The 21,506-nt window shown below is 31.3% G+C and overlaps 3 protein-coding genes across 28 annotated transcripts in view; 1 reads left to right on the top strand and 2 right to left on the bottom strand.

Annotated features, from left to right (window-relative positions):
- Positions 1-452: 452 nt before the first annotated feature.
- Positions 453-4,601, bottom strand: LOC123229889 (DNA replication complex GINS protein PSF2-like). 5 transcript variants are annotated; one of them, XM_044655912.1, is made up of 6 exons: positions 4,065-4,595; positions 3,671-3,745; positions 3,454-3,568; positions 3,222-3,274; positions 1,538-1,647; positions 453-602 (listed from the first exon to the last, which is right to left on the bottom strand). In XM_044655912.1, the coding sequence occupies exons 1-5, from the start codon at positions 4,071-4,073 to the stop codon at positions 1,645-1,647; spliced, it is 255 nt and encodes an 84-aa protein (XP_044511847.1). In that variant the 5' UTR covers positions 4,074-4,595; the 3' UTR covers positions 453-602; positions 1,538-1,644. The 5 variants fall into 5 exon arrangements, with proteins under 5 accessions (XP_044511847.1, XP_044511843.1, XP_044511842.1 ...); XM_044655910.1 differs by having other exon boundaries at positions 525-1,049; XM_044655908.1 differs by lacking the exons at positions 1,538-1,647; positions 3,222-3,274 and having other exon boundaries at positions 480-1,049; positions 4,065-4,208; positions 4,299-4,601.
- Positions 4,602-7,378: 2,777 nt separating this feature from the next.
- Positions 7,379-21,506, top strand: part of LOC123229881 (disease resistance-like protein DSC1) — a 14,358-nt gene continuing 230 nt past the window's right edge. The window contains exons 1-6 of one of the 2 annotated variants that reach the window (XM_044655888.1): positions 7,379-8,099; positions 8,255-9,347; positions 9,870-10,169; positions 10,260-11,192; positions 11,296-11,784; positions 14,299-14,364. In XM_044655888.1, coding sequence (XP_044511823.1) covers positions 7,582-8,099; positions 8,255-9,347; positions 9,870-10,169; positions 10,260-11,192; positions 11,296-11,784; positions 14,299-14,337 — 3,372 coding nt within the window. In that variant the 5' untranslated portion in view covers positions 7,379-7,581 and the 3' untranslated portion in view covers positions 14,338-14,364. Of the gene's footprint in view, positions 8,100-8,254; positions 9,348-9,869; positions 10,170-10,259; positions 11,193-11,295; positions 11,785-14,298; positions 14,501-21,506 lie in introns of those variants that run through there. The other variant, XM_044655887.1, reaches the window with a different exon arrangement.
- Positions 15,173-21,506, bottom strand: part of LOC123229887 (DNA replication complex GINS protein PSF2-like) — a 26,521-nt gene continuing 20,187 nt past the window's right edge. Inside the window, exons 1-8 of one of the 21 annotated variants that reach the window (XR_006504962.1) lie at positions 20,932-21,214; positions 19,356-19,430; positions 19,160-19,270; positions 18,874-18,960; positions 18,171-18,233; positions 17,247-17,340; positions 16,629-16,979; positions 16,028-16,232 (exon numbers count right to left, since the gene is read on the bottom strand). Coding sequence is in view for 7 of the 21 variants with exons in the window: in XM_044655900.1 (XP_044511835.1) it covers positions 16,661-16,752; positions 18,171-18,233; positions 18,874-18,960; positions 19,144-19,270; positions 19,356-19,403 (417 nt within the window). In the remaining 14 variants the exon portion in view is untranslated. Of the gene's footprint in view, positions 15,385-16,027; positions 16,233-16,316; positions 16,980-17,246; positions 17,341-18,170; positions 18,249-18,873; positions 18,961-19,143; positions 19,271-19,355; positions 19,431-19,551; positions 19,637-20,914; positions 21,221-21,506 lie in introns of those variants that run through there. The other 20 variants (XR_006504961.1, XR_006504964.1, XR_006504963.1 and 17 more) reach the window with 20 other exon arrangements.

Below are 21,506 nucleotides of genomic sequence, written 5' to 3'. Positions count from 1 at the left end.
AAGCAGGGCGGTACAACAAAAGCAATTATTTAATGATTTCTTGTTGTTTACTTAGGTCAATTTTACGAGTCGAAAACTTACCATATTAACCTACTTAAACAATAATCATCAGATGAGTAGAAACATTTCATGAGGACAAGAAATATAACACAGTTTAGCGAAAGAGAGCATCCAAAATTTATCAAATTTAATCTCATTGGAGCATTAAAACACTAATGTATGTCATCAATCACTCACAAATCAATTCCTATAATCAGATAAAAAATGCATAAAAGTACTAATAGCAAATCAATTCAATAATCCTAAATGAAAATAACATATGACATGAGCAGTTTAAATACCACATGACAAAAAGATCAATTCCTCTACTATTTTATGATTACTGCAACCTACAATTACAAAATAAAATATTAAAATTTTAATATATGCTTGTTTAGGCATCATAAATATAATGAAAAATCAATTCACTTTAAATTTAAACCAATCAGTAAACATTCTATTCCATTCCTGATATTCCATCCATTGCAAATTTAATATTTGAGATTGAAGCAATTATCTTTGTGAAAAATAATCAAGAATCAGGTGCCTCCTGTTCCTTGAACCTGTGTACAAAGGATATTAGAGGAAACTGGAAGCAAATTTCTATCCAATAACATAACTGAACAGATACTTTTCCCTATCTTCCAAAAGTAAATGTGTCCAAGCCAATGATATATCCACCTTTTTTATTCGTTCTACCACAAAAGATATTAAAAGAACAAAACCAACAGAAACACTTATAATTTAGCATGAAAAACTGTTAGGATCCTAAGTGCAAGGTATGAAACTTGGATCCCGCATTGGAAAATATGGACAACTAATGTGGGGTTTATATAGTTTTGGACTCTCTCATCTCAATAACTAGTTTTTGAAGTGTGATTCTCCTAAGGTTCGTATCAAAAACACAAAAGCTGACTGTCACAAATCAATAAGCTGTCTTGAGCCTTTTAAACTGCTAAATGCTAACAAATTACAATGAGTAGGGTGGGATTTTGCAGATGTTATCACTTCTGCAAGAACAAATGAAAATGGGTTTAAGGTTTCAGCAAGACATCAGTAAACAAAATGATAAAACTTAAAAACAAATAATAAAACAAGCAAACCAAAAACCGGGGGAGAGGAATAGCAAATTGGTCAGGAATCTATGAGAAATGTCAGAAAACAAAGTTGGTTAGTAAAGTGGAAACCAGAGCATTCAGGCCTAGCAAAAACCAACTAGCCTAATCAACTCAGTTTCCTCCACAAACACCATCAATAGCCAATTTAGTCCCCAGAATATTTACAATAAAGGTAAGGAACAATGTGGAAATATCCAAATATATGCACCGAAAAGAGACAGACATGAAAAGGTGCAGGGTGAGAACATGAGAAGATTCAAAAGCTTCCATGAAAAATGTAAGTGCAAGAAAGCATATTTCATCATATCAGAATCCACTAAAAAAGGACACTGAAAATTTTTTCAATAATACCCTGAATATCAAGATATCAGGATGTTTACCAGTTAGATCCTCCTCGTTTGCAGGCTTGACATAAAAAATATTGAAACTCTAATTGCTAATCTCCAAGTTCCATAGAATGCCGCAGTGTACAATCTGAACCACTCAATTACTAGCACCAATTTTCAAAGGTTTTAGTATCAGGGGAGGTATCAAAAGATGATGAAAACTTGAGGAATTATGAAGAAATTAGATGCCACCAGTCGTGACATAAAACAGTAGTATTAATAGTTGTGACTTGACATTACTGTCAAAGTACATGAGCTTTAGATTGCATGAAGAAAAGAATTACCAGAGAATAAATAGAAAAAAAATAGTGCACAATACTTTAATGTCCAAAGTAGAACATTTTTACTAGAAACATATATACACATTTACTAGAATGATCAAAACTGTCCAATTCTGATAAATATAACAATAATCATCAATCATAGACAAGTACTAAAGAATTATTTTAAAACAACATCCCAATTTGATTAAAAAAGAAGATAAGTATCCTTAAATTCTATTGAAGAAACAAATTAATAGTGATATTTAAAAATAATCTAAACTGATTTGTTTAAACCCTTAACTACTAGTGATTCAGTCTTCAAAGTAATTTTATTGCCTAAATTAATGTCTTAGACAACTGAAAAGAATAGAATTCATCAAAATTAGAATAACAACAACTCAGCAATAAAAGATTTTTTTCCCAAAGCCTTTTCACAGAATTAGTGAACATTTTACAAATCATGGAACTTGAAGACTAATTATCAAATCTAATTCAAACAAATAAAAAATTGACCATAACTAAACCTTATAATCCTTCAATTCTATCGAAAACAAAATGCAATTATTAGAATTATTCAAATTGGAAGTTACACAATACTTAATTTACCAAGACTGTTACTGTACAATATTCAAACATACGAATATACTAAGTTAATGTGTCAAAACTGTTACTGCACTCACCAAATTTGAACATGTATAATTTCCCCCACATTTTTAAGCACAATGATGTTTATACTTTTACACCTACAAATTAATGTGCTGCCAACAAATAAAATCATACAGAGTACCAAAAATTATTCATATGGCATACAAACCAATAAAATTTAATCTCAATCGCTAACAACGTGTAACGAACATCTTGTTTGAATTGCAAATCTTGTAAATGACCAAAGTACTTAGTGTGGTAAATTAAATTGAAATTTTAGTGGAGGCGATTAGTGCATTGTATGCACGGGCGATGCCCCATTTTGATGGGGAAACACATTTTAGTGAAACAACATAAAATAAGATAATAAAGCAAGCAGCGGCAAGGTCCAGCATAAGCCAGAGACATGGACAAGACAAGTTTGAAAATTCCAACTTCCTAGTACAGGAAAAATGACGCTCAAGTTTCCTGTTATGCCAAAACTTTTACTGCCAATCTTCTAACTATCATTTACTTTCAATCCACTCACACAGTAAAGAAACACTAACCATATATATTTCACATATATGGTTTTAGTGTGAAAATTTTTCAATATTTTGAAACTAACCATAAACCACATATATTTCATGTCTTCACATGCACTCACAATTGAAATCAACATTGTTTAATATAATAGATGATTTTACACTAAAATTAAAAAATAAATGCATTAATGTTTACTGGTCAAAAAAGAAGTCTGGATATCTCTATATGTAAAGGAATGGTACAACCTGAAATGTCCCTTGATCTTCTCGTTCTGCCTCCAAATCCTGGGTTAAATTTTCTACACGATATAGCAAATATTATAAGAAATTAGAGAAAAATTGAATCTAAGTGCATTTTTTATTTCTCACTTTTAAGACTGACTTTAAATAATGATTAACAAGTAGCTAGCAACTTTATATTAATAAACAAAGATTACATTCAAAAATTAAGCATAAAAACTAACACATTAATACACACCGACGGGGATCCACTGAGGAGGCCGAATTGTGCGTTTTCCTCTCTTCTTCAAAGCCACGGTGTGCCACTCCAGCACTTTAACGGATATTTGACAGAAGAAGGGACCAAAATAATCCTGCCATTTGAAACAACTCAACCATTAAAATTTATCATAAACTAAACTTAAGAATAACATAAAAGCTTCGATTTCACAAAGAAGGGGAAAATTAGAAAATACACAGATGAAATTGAGAGAATCCATTCTCATATTAGGCATAATCTCCATCAATTCATCTTCTGCCGTAAACTCAACCTGCTTAACAACAATCCAAAAACTTATCACAATAATAAGATAAATTAAAAAAAGAGTTTAATTAATATAACAATTGAAACGTGTTTGATGTGAATTGAACAAAGAAGAATGGGATTTCTGGCGCAAAGATGTTTGAAGATCTCGCAATTCTGGTGATTGATGGATGAAACCCAGAAGCTGTCGTCGTTGGCAATGGAAGAAGCCGTTTCGGCAAATGAATATTAATAGCACGGCGTCGTTTAGTACAATAGGAATTGTATAGCTAAATTATACGGTCTCGTTTGTGTTGTAAATAATAGAGTAATGCGTCGTCGTTTACATCAGTCATGCGTTGCGTTTTGGAAAAGTTAATTCAGCAATTGTGCAAGTCGGAAAATTTGAGGGGCAGTTACTCAGTTGCAATTCTATGCCTTCTGTTCTTCTGTTGTTCTCTGAATCTTTTCTAACCCTATTCAATCTCTTTCTGTGATTCCAATTTGATAGTTAGCAGCATCAGTGTTATGGAGAAAAACAGAGAGATAGTAGAATCAGATTGACCAGACTGAAAGTTTACCCTCGGCGGCGTCTTTTTGCTTCTCCAAGTTCCCCTCACGAGAAATCTTTGACTTCTGCCCTGCCTCCTCCCATTTTCTTCTTTTTGATGTCACGTTAGGGCTCAGACGAGAAACACAAAAGTACCAAATGAGATAAAATTTGATGTCAGTAGTTTTCAAATATCTAATTTGTTGATAGGATAGGATCCAACGATGAATGGCAGATAAAGCAAAAAATGAAACAAAAACAACTGCCTTAGACCACTAAGAATGACTCTACAAGAAAGAAAGTTTTCTATATTTTTATTAAAAAAAATGAGCGCATAAGTGCAGTACAAATGTTTGACGCATTTATGTATAAACAGATAATTACAAATTGGCCCTTCTTGTCTCTAATGATTAATTGAGACACAGATCTCTTGACTAATGACATGTTCATCTTTTTTTTTAATTCTATTAAAAAAAAAGAAAAAAAGGTGAAATGAGTATTTCCCTCCAAGGTTTGATGAAATTAAATTGCCACCATTTTGAAACGCTAATCAGCCGCCTATTTGTCAAATTTTATAATAAAATCTATTAATTTCTTTTTATAAAATTCTTGGAAAGATGAAAAAATCAAATAAAATAAAACTTTGCTCTTAAACTTTATATAAATTTCAATTAAAAATAATAAAAATTGTATTAGTGCTTACATATATATGAGTAATAATGATATATAATCATATATTTTAGAGATGAATTATGATTTTTGAAAATATTATTAGTGTCAATAAAAATTTTAAGGGTTTTTATAAATTTTAAAAATATTAAAATATTTTTAAAATTTTAATATACCTTTCAATAGTTTAAAAAATTGATTTTGACACTCTAAAAACTAACTTAATTAATTTGGTAAAAAATATTAATATGAGATATTACCCTAAATATGACAGGTTTGTTAGTGTTTTAATAAGAGATATTAAAAAGCTCATAATTTTAATAATAATATAGATAATTAGCCATTAAAATTATGATGATAGTATTGATAACGAAAGTACAAATATAATGACGGGATGTGAGCCATCTTGCTCTCTTTATCCATGCCAGACGTACCTTCCTGCAAATCTTGATGTTTGTAAATGTCTACAGGCAGATTCGTTTCAAGTTTGTCCACATTAACTAAGAATTTGGACGAAAATAGGTTGAAACATCATGCAAGGTTAAGCAGGAAAGACTGGAGACTGTTTACTGGTGATCTGTCTAATCCGGTTACCATTGATTTTTTCTCACAAAATCCAGATTCTCCTCACCCCCTTCTGGTCCTCTGGATGTTGTGCTGCCGCAACTCTTGTCAAAGGTCTCCAAAGAAGTGCTCCAGATCATGCCAGCACACATCTTCCAGCTCATGTGACATCTGATGCGACAACTTTAAATTATTAAAGTTTTCACGCGTTTCATGAAAAGTCTCCATGGCCCCCTGCAATATTGAAAGCTTTTTATTATTAAGTCTTAATGATTAAAGCTTTGCTGCACGTCCCTTACAGTGTAAAAGCTGTCTGTACTCTTTCTGATTTTAAACTGTATGGTTATGGTTAGTCCACGTATCTTCAAAACTGAAGCATCCTGAAATTTACAGCGTGTTTGTTCACACAACGTCATTTTTTAGTCAGTCAACGAATAATAACACAGTACAGTTAAAAAATTTACTGTATTAATGACGCATGAATAAAACAATACACATTCCAACTCCTCGATATTTTTTTGAGTTCATATATGAAACCCATCAGCTATCATATCTGATTAGATTAATTTTTAAAGATAAAACTATTTAGTGTTGTAATCACATCCACAACAAATCCAACTTCTAGAGTTATTTTCAACTCATAAGTAATGAATTATTAATTATAAAATTTAGATTTAAAAATGAGTAGAACATCCACCATAATTAGTATTTTTTATTTAATTTAAAATCGATTAATTTTTAAATTAATTCAGTTTTAGTTTATAATTTTTTTTTAAAATTAAAAATTCATTTCAATTCAAAAAATTATCAAATCAATTCAATTAACCGATTTTCAACATATTACAACTATTTGTTTAAACAGATGAATGCTCATATTAGATAAACTTGGTTATTACTGGAGAACCGAGTTTTAATCTTTTAGTGAATCTTGAACCCTGCTATCCTGACCAATAACAAAGTATTTTCACCAATGTCATCAAAGACAAAAGAGGCAAAAGAGGCAAATATATTATTATTATTATCAAGTTAAGACAAAAATTTATTTTCACCAATGCCAGTTGTTTCCTCCAGCTTGACCTGGATTCATCTTCTTCTCCAGTGATGCTTCTGCTTCTTTTCCTTCCGTATTTTCAGATATTTTTTTTCCATAATTTTCCTTTTACCTGAAAACAAGAGCAAGTCTCTATACAATTGTATAATTACAATTAGCACTATATGTTGTAACAATTGATAATCAGCTTTTCATAGTAGATTTTATTACCTTGTGCCCAGTCAATGTTTACAGAATAGATGTTTCAACTATAACATGGGTTGAGGTTAATAATTTGGGTGGTCAAGCTTTGTTTATTGATGAGATTGATGGGATGAGATTGAAGGGTTGAGATTAAAGATCTTGGCAACATTGATGACAAGAAATAAATCAATTATATAAATCATTAATTTATGGAAGTATTTTTTTATTATATTTATTAAAAAGGATAAATCAATAATTTATGGTTAATGGGTGAATGATATGTAAGTATTTGATTTTTTTAAATTTAATGGGTGAGAATTTGTGAATAGACTAAGCCTTTGGTAGGAGTAAGTAATTTGACCAGTACCACTAATTTATGATTAAGCTAACAACACTGATGATTATAAACAAATCACTTACAGAAACTATGAATTTAAATAATGTTAGTGTATGAGGATATTTTTGTTATTGTTTTTATTAAAAGGGTAAATCAATAATTTATGATTAAACGAATAAAAAACATTAACATAATTAAATGATTGGTGCGTGCTTAAATTTTCAAACTCAATGGATAAGAATTAAATGAATGGGCCAAACTTTGGGTGGGACAAAGTCTTTTGGCAAATAAGTCCAACAAAAGTCAGACAAGGCGTGCGAGCGGCCTTCTTTTACAATTTCAGGAAAGTTCAAGGAAGTAGCATTGCAGATGAAGCGAACCTACTTTCATGATAGTTTTTTTTTAGGAAAAATATTATTGTTTTCGTTGCTGAAGATGTTACTCTAGCAAACTTTCTATATTGCTTCTCCCGAAGTTGCTGGTTAATTTTTGCAGAGTGATTAAAGTAGGATGGCTTCTTCTTCTTCCACTACGGTTGAAGTGAAAAAGCATGATGTATTCCTCAGTTTCTGTGGTGATGACACCCGCCACACGTTTGCCAACACTTTACATGAAATTTTGCAGAGCACTGGTATTGATGTTTTCATCGATTACAGTTTTCAGAGAGGAGAGCACATTTCTTCATATCTTATGAAGAAAATTTCGCATTCCATGATTTCAGTTGTCATTTTCTCGAAAGGTTATGCATCTTCAAGATGGTGTCTGGAAGAACTTGTGAAGATCTTGGAGTGCAGGAATACGGAAAAACAGGTGGTAATACCAGTTTTCTATCGTGTCAATCCATCAGATGTAAGACATCAAACTGGATTTTTCGGAGACGGATTTGCAAATCTTCTAGTAAGTATGGATGAGGGGAAGTTAGAGAGGGTACAAAGGACAGAAGAACAATGTAAAGAGAAGGTGCTGCAGTGGAAGAATGCTTTGAGAGAAGCAGCTAATATATCCGGCCGATCAACTGAAGAGGACCCGTAATTTTCTACTCTTTAATTTCGTACCCTGCAGTGTCAGCTGATTAATTTAATTTTCACATTATATGTAACATTTTGTTTTTCACTTTTGTTAGATTTTTCCATCTCTTAATGATTTATTGCATTATAACACTTTTGCTTTTCATTTTTGCTAGGTTCGATTATAGTCTTGCAAATAAAGTTGTCCAAGATATTTGGTTGACACTAAACAAAATGATACCGACTAATAATTACGGAGATTTGGTTGGTGTTGCATCAACCATCCCCCATGTTATAGATTTATTGAGCACTCCGTTGGAAAATGTCCATGTTATAGGAATTTGGGGAATGCCTGGTATAGGTAAGACAACTATTGCAAATTGTGTATTCAACCAAATAAGAAGTCGTTTTGAGGGTTCTTATTTTGCTAACAATATTAGGGAAAAATCAATGAGTCCTAACCAACTAGAACCAATGCGACAAGAACTTCTTTCAACTATTTTTAAACGTGCTGATTTGGTGATAAATTCCAAAGCAACAGAAACAATGTTTAAACGAAAACGGGTTTTTATTGTTTTTGATGATGTGACAACTTTTAGTCAAATAGAATATTTAGTTGGAGATATGTATTCCTTAGGTAAAGGAAGTCGAATTATTATAACAACTACAGATAAACAAGTACTTCGAAATTGTGGAGTGTATGAAAGATATATATATGAGATGAAGGGATTGCCTGAGGATGAAGCTCTCAAACTTTTTAGTTGGTACGCTTTTAAGCAAAGTAATCCTGACAAAGATTATGATGACCTATCAAAAAGGGTTGTAAAATATGTTGAAGGTGTTCCATTAGCTCTTAAAGTGTTGGGTTGTTATTTACTTGGTAAGTCAAAACAAATTTGGGAAAGTGCAATAAATAGATTAGAAATAATTCCTCATAAGGATATTCACAATGTACTAAAAGTATGTTACCAGGGACTGAGTGATGATGAACAAAATATGTTTCTAGATATTGCATGTTTCCTTAAGTTGGAGGATATAGAATTTGTGATGGATTTCTTGAATGCTTGTTACTTGGAGGCTGGAATCGAAGTAAGTGTTCTCAAAGACAATTGTCTCATGAACATATCGAGAGATAATAAGGTAACAATGCACACTTTGCTTCAAGATATGGGAAGGGAAATTGTCCGACAAGAATCCCCAAGAAATCCTGGTACACGTAGCCGTTTATGGTACTATAGAGATATTGATAGTGTATTGAAGGAAAACAAGGTGGGTGTTGAAGACATTTTATAAAGTTAGATTTGTTAATTTATATATACGAGATCTAACATAATATCATCTATATAAAATGAACAATGTTGTGCATACATTCTTTTATAATATAATTGAGTATATAGATAATGTGTCATTGTATAATTGAGTATTACTTTATTATTTATTCAAAATTACCTTATTATAGGATAATACATTATCTATATACTCAATCGTGTATTAAAGAGTGTGTACATATTGTTTGATTGTATAAGAATTATGTTTCGACTTTTGTTAGGTTGGCATAAATGTGTTTGAGTAGTGTTATGTGCATAACTTTTGTACACAAACAACAACATGTTATCACATGATGGGATGTTGGTTTATCTTTAATTTTTAATTATCCAATCATATGATGACACAACATTGTTTATACACATAATTTTATTGAATGTGTTTTGGTCTATCTATTATCATTTTTCAGGGCTTATAAACTCTTAATAAGTTTGTAGCTAAGAAATTTTTTTTCCATGGTATCAGGTGTCTAATGCAATCGAAGGCATATGTTTAGACATGTCTCAGCAAGCAGAGAACATATACTTACAACCTTCTTCTTTAGGAGTGATGGATCAACTGAGATTCTTTAAACTACATAACTCAGTGGATAATATCAATAAGGTGCATGTTTCCCACAAGCTTAGTTTTATTTCTTCTGAGCTACGATACGTATGCTGGTATGGATGTCCATTGGAATCATTGCAGCCAAATTTTCTGTCAAAGAACCTTGTTGCACTTGACATGCCTCATAGCCATATTGAACAACTTTGGTCAAGTGTTCAGGTAATGCAGTGATTTTTGTATTACGATATTTTCTTCTTCTGTTGTCATTATCAGAGTGCTAATTAATTTAGGTTACTTTTTATGTTACAGCTTGTTAATTTGAAACGTATTGATCTAAGTTTTTCCAAACGTCTGAGAAGCCAAGATCTCTCATTGACTCCAAATGTTAAAATTTTGGTTCTGGAAGGTTGTACAAGTTTACATGAGATTTCCTCGTCCATTCACGGTTGCAAATATGAGCTTCATATGTTAAATCTAAGGCACTGCAGAAGCCTTGAGAGTCTTCCAACAGACATTCATGTAGCATCTTTCGAAAAAGTTATCTTTTCTGGATGTTTGAAACTCAAGCAATTTCCACAGGCCTCGTGGGATATGAAAGAGATATATTTAGATGAAACTGCAATCGAGGATTTGCCCTCATCAATAGAGAATTTATCCAGACTAGTTATATTAAATCTTAAGGACTGCTTAATGCTTCAGGGGCTCCCAAGCAATATCTACCAGTTGAAATCTCTTCAATATCTCAATCTGTCGTGGTGTTTAAAACTTGATGGATTGCCTGATAAATTGGGAAATTTAGAAGCTTTGAGGGTGCTTAAAGCAGAGAGGGTGGCTACAAGAGAAGTACCGACATCCATTCTAAATTTAAGGTGTCTAGAAGAGTTAGATCTGACCAACTGTGGTATTGTGAAGTTGCCGAACAATCTTGGTCAGTTATCATCGCTAAAATGTTTACTTCTTGGCAGAAACTTCTTTAACAGCATTCCAGAAAGTATAGAACACTTGTCTGAATTATCTTATCTTGATGTAAGCTATTGCGAGAGCCTTCAAATCCTGCCAAAGCTTCCAAGCAAATTAGGCAATATAAATGCAAACAATTGCATAAGTTTACGAGATCTTCTGAAAAGAGATTTTTCTCCCAGCATAAGATTTAACTTCAGCAATTGTTTCAAACTGAATCAAAATTCCTGCAGTCAAATTATGAGACAATTTCGAGTGTCAGCGAATCTTCAAATTTCAAGGGTATGTATGGTTGGGAACAACTAAAAGGTCTCCACACTCTTCCTTATTTCTTATAATTTCCATTACTGGTTAACTTCAATTTATTTATTTATTTTTTTTACAGGGATCGGGACAGGAAATTTTTCTAGAAACTGATAGAAGTTATTTCTGTTTTCCGGGAAGTGAAGTTCCAGAATGGTTTACCTTGTGTGCTGCAGGTTCTTCTGTAACGTATCCATGGGCAAATATTTGCAGTAGTGAATTGACTTCTCTTCTTATCTGTGTTGTGGTGGAGTTTCGAGACTATAATAAAGACCAAGGTTTGGCGATTGGCTTGGACTGGTTGCTCAAGAGAGAATATGGTGCAGAAGAAGTTATCCACGGAACTTGGAGTGTATGGGACAATGGTACTGGACCCGACTATGTGGAATCAGATCACGTATTCCTGGGATTTTATCCTGCTTTCAAGTTCGATGATCCACTTTTACCTAGAGGTGAAAGATATCGTGACATAGGCATCCGATTTCATGTTCAGAATTCATATGCTGAAAGACTACACTACTGCAACGTAAAGAAGTGTGGTTTTCTTGGTCGATATCTGATTCCAGACAAGGTAAATAAGTTGCCATTTCTCTTTCCCTTTTACTGTGTTATCTATCTTTTTAAGATCTTATTTTACTTCGATTCTCGGGTATATGTGCCACATGTTTATCTTTCTTTATTGCATCAAACCATTACCAATGCCATTTGTCATTGGTTTTCATTTGTTATACTTCACTTACGATCTAGGCCAAATGTGCCACAAACAAATTCTCTTCTTATTCATATAACATTGATTCAATGTAAATTAGAATCTTCCTTATTCTAATTTCACTTACACTTGATGGAGAAAAATTTTGTGATCAATATTAGTTTGTTATCAATTTTCTCACTTACAACCGAAATTAAACCACTATGTATCCTCCCACTCTTACCGAGGTTCTAGTTCTTTTTTGAACCATTCACATATATAGAAATCCTATGAAAGATTTATCAAAATTGTGGAACTTACTTCATCTCAAATTAATATTCCAATTAGAATATAATTTTTCTATTTTTTTTATGTATAATTTTTTATTTAAAAAATATAATTAAGAATAAAAATATAATTTTTTAGGAATTTAAATAAAAGTCTTATTATGATATGAATTATGAGTAATATTAGGAATAGTATTTCAGATATTAAGTACAAAAAAGGTTAAATTTTAGAGCTAGAAATGGAATACAATAGGAAGAAACTATTACAATTAGAGAGTGAGAATCACTAAAGGGAGGTATAGAGTGAACCAATTTTTGAGTCTTGCTAGAGCCTCCTATAGTTTTTTTAGAAAAATGGACATGGCTCTTACGAAGAGTAAACCACTATAAACCTTATGCGTGTGTATGGGGGTTATGTTTAGTCTTTTGTTTGTTATATTTTTACCTTCATAGGGATTTAGGATTTGCTTGCATTTGATTAAATCCTGACAAAATTTACTGATATTTGAGCTTGGAAATAGATTACACATTTAGGAAGGTGCAAATTGAAGATCAGGCAAAAAATTGCATCTACCTCTTTTAGGAAAGTGACTAGAAAAGATGTCATTTGAAGATTGAGAATGTTTTAAATGCTCTAAAATTAATTGTCACATCTATGTATTAGAATTGTAATTATATTTTTGTTAATAAATCTGATTGTTTTTTACTTAAAGTAAATTAGATTAATATCTTATGTTCACATATGTTGTCCATTCTCACCAGTAATGCCCATAATCCTAATATTAACTTGACAATAGACAAATGTAATACGGTTAATATTATCATAGTATTAAATGACTTTATCAAAAAACAATTATATGACAAAATGGTTTGTTTGACAATTTAGTATAACATATAAGTGTATATTGAGTAGATATATTTACTAGATCTAACCAGTCAAGAGGATTTCACATGGATGTGTAATCTATTGTTTATGGAACACATCCTCTAACAAACAATGTTATATGTAATCCTTCAATTTGAGTCATTAGACCATTTTATACAAAAATTAATATAGTTTAACATCAACCTAACATAGTCATTAAGAAATGATTATTAGAATGATAGCGATTGGCCATACTGAGGATTGTATGAAGGTTATATTGGATCAATATATGATTTATCACTCTAAGGTATAAGAGTGGATATCTCTGTTAGGCCTATTAACAGGTATCAATGACCACTAAATTTATGTGGCCACTATAAGATTGAATTATTGCTCAATCTAATATTGTCCAATCATTAGTACAAACATTAGTCAACGCATATTAAGAGTTTCATGATGTAGACACTAAATTATTGTCTCACCCTCAAAGAGATATTAGTTTAGAAAATGATCATATGATAACTGTATTGTTGACAGATATATATCAATTTTTGACACTATTATTTTGGTGGTCATAATGGTTTACTAAAGATCAATTTTAGTTTGCGTATGAATGACTAACGGATTGTAGATTTATCACGAATATGTTCACTACCAACATAATAAAAAACCCACAGGTCACATATAAAAGGGGTACATCATGACATCTAGAGGACTTGGGTTGCACAAAGTGAATCAAGCCTAAAATCTAAGATGACAATTACGAGTTCCATTAGATGGTTGGACTAAAGTATAAGTTTTTCTTTTTAAAGGGTCAAACTTAAATAGCCCAAAAGTGGATGAGCTAGAGTAGAATATTGGTGAGTTGCTTTTATTCAATTTACATATAGAAGGTTTAAATATTGGATAATGTTAGGTCATGTGAATGGTCGTGCATGATGGGTGAACAAACGTTCATTATCTCAAGCTAACCTTATTTGATATCTTATTATGTATTCCAAAGACATGGAATATCAAGTATATAAGATGATATTATGATACGATATAATATAATTCATGTGAATGACAATACATTATTAGTAAATAATCATTCGTTGTTTTTTATATAAAAGAATCGTATTGAGATTTTTTAACCTTTTCTCGAATTTTCACAAACACTTGTATTATTTCATTCTCTAAAGGTCTTAGTAGACTCAAGTCATCGATCATCTTTAACTTGATGTGTGTTTCATGTGGACACTGCAGGACCCTTCTGATTTATACTTCGATGCTCACTTAGAATAGTAAAAGACGAAGAAACTGCCAACAAAAGTAAGTTCTATTGAACTAAACCCCTATGGTAGTTTTTAATATACATATGCATAAGATGATATCTATAATTGGAGCCAAATTGTGTTCTTGATGGAATGTTTTGGTTTTAAACCTTTAATATTATTTTTGTTGTGCAGAGTCATTTTAAGACCATGAATTAACCTGGAGACACTACAAAAATATGACTTTTAATAAGAGAACAAAGTCATTAAAAATCCATTACGCATAGTTAAATATCTTTAGTGACAAAAAAATCTCATCATCAAATGTTCTTATAACCTCTATCACTAAAAATACTTAAAAAAAAAAAAAAAGATTATATCATTAATATAAATAACGAGATATATACATCTTATTGTTATAAATATTAATAACAATGAATATTTTTTTCGCTAAAACAATATATTTGATTATTAAAAATAATAATATCAATATTGTAGCAATCACTATCTATATATATATATATATATATACACACTCTATTTACCTTTGTTAAAGAATTTTAAGTTTTAATATAAAAAAAAATCTCATTATTACTTGTTATTATACTTCCACCACTAAAAGTATTAATGATGGGAGAACAAGTCCCATCATTAATATAAATAGTGAGAGATGTAAATTTCTTAATTAAAAATAATAATTTCAACAATAAATATCTCTATCGTTATAATAATATTTCTCCATTACTATACATAATATTAACGATGAACATCCTGATCCTCATAACAATATTTATTGGTTTTTAAATATAATATTAATGATAAATATCCTCGTTATAACACTGATAACAAAATTTTGATTATTAAAATATAATTATTGACATTAATTATGTTCTAATAACAATTATCTTAAAGTCTCCATATGATCCACAATTATAAAAAATAAGAACAAAAAAGCTATAAATTTCCTATTATGGTAACTCCCCCTATAATCAAAACCAAAAAATTGTTACAAATAATATAAGAATCTATTTATTAAATACTATCAAGTGTTTCATGATTCACTTGTATCTTCAAGTACCTACAAATTGTGCAGAAAGAATATACGATTAAAATGTGCACAACATACACACACACACACACACACATATTCAAATATATATTTTTTCTCAGAAACTAATTATCAAACAAAGTAAAGAACAACAAGATGGATCGAATCAATTATAATGTCAATCTTGCCAAATTAATAATCATGAAAAAAAGTCCAACCAAACAACCAAATATTTTCATAAAATGTCACAAATCCTTGAACTCAATAGTATTTGACAAAATCCTTCTGAATTCTCTATGTCATAATGTCAATCTATAGAGGTCACCTTACAGTTTATTAGAATAAACAATAGTCACAAAATGCAAGTAGGGTGGCATAGCAAAAACAATCATTTAATGATTTCTTATTGTTTACATAGGTGGATTTTACCAGTAGAAAACTAACCATATTAACCTACTTAAACTATAATAATCAGATGAGTAGAAACATTCCATGAAGACAATAAATATACCACAGTTTAACCAAAAAGAGCATCCAAAATTTATCATATTTAATCTTTGGAGCATTACAAACACTAATGTATGCCATCAATCACTCAGAGATAATTCCTAGAATCAGATGAAAAATGCATAAAAGTACTAATCAATCATAGTCAAGCATAAATAGAATGAACTACACAATAACTAACCAAAATCATCCATTGATAATAACCCTAAAACTAAATAATAAACATCAAGCATTAAAGAAATTAAATGAGCAAATCAATTCAACCATCTTAAATGAAAATAACATATGGCATGAGCAATTTAAGTATCACGTTACAAAGAGACCAATTCCTCTACTATTTTACGATTGTCATGCTTTTGTATCGCTGCAACCTACAAATTACAAAATAAACTATTAAAATTTTAATATATAATTATTTAAGCATCATAAATATATCAAAAAAACAATCCACTTCATTTTTAAACCAATCAATAAACCTTCTATTCCATTCCTCAAATTCCATCCTTTGCAAATTTAATATCTAAGATTGAAGTAATTATCTCTGTGAAAAATGATCTAGAACCAGGTGCCTCTTGTTCCTCGAACCTATGTACAAAGGATATTAAAGGAAACTAGAAGCAAATTCTATCATATCCAATAACATAACTGAACAGATGCTTTTTCCTATCTTCTAAGAGTAAATGCATCCAAGCCAATGATATATCCACCTTTTTCATTCGTTCTACCACAGAAGACATTAAAAGAACTAAACCAACAGAAGCACTTACAATTTAGCATGAGAAACACATAAAGCTGACTGTCACAAATCAATAAGCCATCTTGAGCCTTTTGAACTGCTATATGCTAACAAATTACAATGAGTAGGGTGGAATTCTGCAGATGTTATCACTTCTGCAAGAACAAATGAAAATGGGTTTAAGCTTTCAGTAAGACATCAGTAAACAAAACGATAGAACTTAAAAGCAAACAATAAAACAAGCAAACCAAAAACCAGGGAAGAGGAATAGCAAGTTAGTCAGGAGTCTATGAGAAATGTCAGAAAACAAGGTTGGTTACTAAAGTAGAAGCCAGAGCATTCAGGCCTAGCAAAAACCAACTGGCCTGATCAACTCAGTTTCCTACACAAATACCATCAATAGCCAATTTAGTCCCCAGAATATTTAAAATAAAGGTAAGGAACAATGTCAAAAATTTCCAAATATATGCACAGAAAAGAGACAAACATGAAAAGGTGCAGGGTGAAACATGAAAAGAAACAAAAGCTTCCATGAAAAATGTAAGTGCAAGAAAGCATATTTCATCATATCAGAATCCACTGAAAAAGGAGGATAACACCAAAAAATTTTTCAATAATACCCTGAATGCCAAGATATTAGGATGTTTACCAGCTAGATCCTCCATGTTTGCAGGCATAACATCAACAATATTGAAACTCTGATTGCTAATCTCCAAGTTCCAAAGAATGCCCCAATATAAAATCTGAACCACTCAATTAGTCGCATCAATTTTCAAAAGTTTTAGTATCAGGGAAGGTATCAAAAGATGATGAAAACGTGAGGAATTATGAAGAAATTAGATGCCACCAACAGTGATGTAAAACAGTAGTATTGATAGCTGTGACTTGACATTATTGTCCAAGTATATGAGCTTTAGATTGCATGAAGAAAATAATTAACAGGGAATAAATAGAAAAAAATAGTACACGATACTTTAATGCTTGAAGTAAAACAATTTTTTCTAGAAACATATATACAAGTACTAAAGAATTATCACCAATTATAGACAAGTACTAAAGAATTATCTTAAAACAATATCCCAATTTGATAAAAAAAGAAGATAAGTATCCTTAAATTCTCTTGAAAAAAAAAATCAATAGCGATAACTAAAAATAATCCAAACTGATCTGTTTAAACCCTTAACTACTAGTGATTCAATCTTCAAAGTAATTTTATTGCCTAAATTTAATGTCATAAACAACTCAAAAGAACAGATTTCGTCAAAATTAGAATAACAACTCAACAATAAAAGATCTTTTTCCCAAAGCCTTTTTACAGAATTAGTGAACAATTTACAAATCATAGAACTTGAAGACTAATTATCAAATCTCATTTCAAACTCATTCACACAAATAAAAAATTGACCATAATTTGTAATCCTTCAATTATCAAAAACAAAATGCAATCATTAGAATTTGAACACTTTATTGAAATTGGAAGTTGCACAATACTTAATTTAGCAAGACTGTTATTGCACAATATTCAAACATAGGAATATACGAGTTAATGTAGCAAAACTGTTACTGCACTCACCAAATTTGAACATGTATAATTGTCCCTGCATTGTTAAGCACATTGATGTGTATTCTTTTACACCTACAAATTAATGTGCTGCTAGCTAATAAAATCATACAGAGTACCAAAAAATATTCATATAGAATACAAAACCAATAAAATTCAATCTCAATTGCTAGGAAAGTGTAACATCTTGTTTGAATTCCAAATCTTGTAAATGACCAAAGTATTTAGAGTGGCAAATAAAACTGAAATTTTAGTGGAGGAGATTAGTGTATTGTATACACGGGTTGATGCCCCATATTGATGGGGAAACACATTTTAGTGAAACAACATAAAATAAGATAATAATGCAAGCATAGGCAGGGTCCAATAGAAGCCAAAGACATGGACAAGACAAGTTTGAAAATATTAACTTACTAGTACCCAAAAAAAAAATAAAAACACACATGTTTCCTGTTATGCCAAAACTTTTACTCCAATCTTCTACCTATCATTTACTTTCAATCCACTAACACAATAGAGAAACACTAACCATATATATTTCACATATATGGTTTTTGTGAGAAAATCTTTCAACATTTTGAAACTAACCATAAACCATATATATTTCATTTCTTCACGTGCACTACCATCCACAAAATTACAGTTGATATCAACATTGTTTGATATGATCGATGATTTTACACTAAAATTAAAAAGCAAATGCATTAATGCTTACTGGCCAAAAAAGAAGTCTGAATATCTCTATATAATGGAATGGTACAACCTGAAATGTCCCTTGATCTTCTCATTCTGCCTCCAAAACCTGTGTTAAATTTTATACACGATACAACAGATAATATAAGAAATTAGAGAAAAATTGAATCTAAAGTGCATTTTTTATTTCTCACTTTATAGACTGACTTTAAATAATGATTAACAAGTAACTAGCAACTTTATACTAATAAACAAAAAATTATATAAAGGAATTAAGCATAAAAATTAACACATAAATACACACTGACAGGCATCCACTGAGGAGGCCGAATTGTGCATTTTCCTCTCTTCTTCAAAGCCACGACATGCCACTGCAGCACTTTAACGAATATCTGAGAGAAGAAGGGACCAAAATAATCCTGCCATTTGAAACAACTAGACCATTAAAAATTATCATAAACTAAAAGCTTCGATTTCACAAAGAAGGGGAAACTTAGAAAATACACAGATGAAATTGAGAGAATCCATTCTCATATTATGCACAATCTCCATTAACTCATCTTCTACCACAAAGTCAACCTGCTCAACAACAATTCAAAAACTGATCACAAAAATAAGATAAATTAAAAAAAGAGTTAAATTAATATAGAAATTGAAACGTGTTCTGGAGAAAACAAAGAGATAGTAGAATCGGATTGACCAAACATCCTTTCGGATAGTGTCGAAAGCTTTAGGTAAAATCGAAGGAGAGAGTTTTGTCATTAGATGAATTTGAGAGCGTGAATCTGTTAGGAACCCAGTTTTTATTCAACCAAAACACAAAATACATAATAACTAAAATATTTCATTACTAAAAACATTACAAGATAAACCGAACAATTCGAGGAGTTCGGAACCTTTCATTTTCCGGCCATTCGAGGCGTCGGAGACCTCCCTAAATCAACCAAAGGTGGCTGCCCTCAAACCCAAACCCTAATATTTTTCTTCCCTCCTTTTTTCTTTTAAAACTCAAACATATATTTATAAAAGAAATGAGCCATTGGATTGGGGACAAGTGTCCCAATCCTAACATTTCCCTCCCCTTCAAAATCATCTTGTCCTCAAGATGAGTTTTTTTTTTTTTTTTAAATTTTCCTTTTCTGATTTTTTTTTTTTTCACAGCTGTCTCTTCCTATCCAAGGCAGTTTCCCGCCCACTGTTTTTACTTTTTTTAATTATTTTTTTTTTTTATACAGCTGTCTCTTTTTTTTTTTAATATATATATTTTTTTCTCTCTCCTCTGCTTCTTCACTTTTCTTTTCTTCTTTCCAACGCCCAATTCTCTTCTTTTTCTCTTCCCAATAAACCTACCCACTGCCTCCACCCTTTCTTTTTTTTTTTTTTTTCTCTCTCTCTCCTTTCTCTTTTCTTCCTTCCGTCGCCTGACTTTTCTGCTAATTCCATATCGGTCTGTCCTACGAAATCAACAGGAAATTTGCAGTTGCTTTAGCAGCTCCGGTGAAGGCGAAAAAAGAGCTTCGGTTTGTAAGCAGGAAAGAGAGCAGCAAATTCTGGGCATTCATGTGGAGCAAATTCTCGAACAAGAGCAGGGGATTCTTTTGTCCGAACACCGGATTCCCTGTGATGATTTTTCTTCAAGTCAGCCTCATGAACATTTTCTGGCGACTCTTCACTTTTCCGACCATCAGCTATCTTCTCCATTGGATCGAACGCGCTCTGATACCATTTGTTAGGAACCCAGCTTTTATTCAACCAAAACACAAAATCAAAACACAAAATACATAATAACTAAAATATTTCATTACTAAAAACATTACAAGATAAACCGAACAATTCGAGGAGTTCGGGACCTCCCATTTTCCGACCATTCGAGGCGCCGGAGACCTCCCATTTTCCGGCCATTCGAGGCGTCGGAGACCTCCCTAAATCAGCCAAAGGTGGCTGCCCTCAAACCCAAACCCTAATATTTTTCTTCCCTCCTTTTTTCTTTTAAAACTCAAACATATATTTATAAAAGAAATGAGCCATTGGATTGGGGACAAGTGTCCCAATCCTAACAGAATCTAACTGAAAGTTTAACCTTGGCTACTTCTTTTTGCTTCTCCAAGTTTCTCTCACGAGAAATCTTTGACTTCTGCCCTGCCTCCTCCCATTTTCTTCTTTTTGATGTCACGCTAGGGCTCAGGTGGGAAACACAAAAGCACTAAATGAGATTAAATTTGATGCCAATAGTTTTCAAATATCCAATTTGGTGAGCGTATTCAATGATGGAAGAAAGATAAAGCAAAAAATGAAACAAAAACAGAAACCTTAGATCACTAAAAATGAGTCTAGGAAGGACAAGAAGTCTTTCGTTCATCTAATATTAATAATCAGTCCAAAAGTTACAAAAGAATCATGAACAAATATATCAACAATTAAAATAGCTAAAAAAAAGAAATAGATTTCATAGAAACAAAAAATCATCAATCTCAAGATTATCATGTAGGAGATTTAAAAATATAATACCCATCTAACAAAAAGTTGCCAAAATGCTTTCATATCGTCTAGTTTTAAACATTGTTTTGAAAAATTTTGAATCATTTGGTAAAAGAAAAAAATACACTTTCAGATTGAATGTCTCTTTATATTTTGTCCTGACCCACTCTTCTTTTT

Source organism: Mangifera indica, chromosome 11 (assembly GCF_011075055.1).
Source record: "Mangifera indica cultivar Alphonso chromosome 11, CATAS_Mindica_2.1, whole genome shotgun sequence".
NCBI classification, from domain to species: domain Eukaryota; kingdom Viridiplantae; phylum Streptophyta; class Magnoliopsida; order Sapindales; family Anacardiaceae; genus Mangifera; species Mangifera indica.
This window is presented reverse-complemented; position numbering and strand designations above follow the sequence as displayed.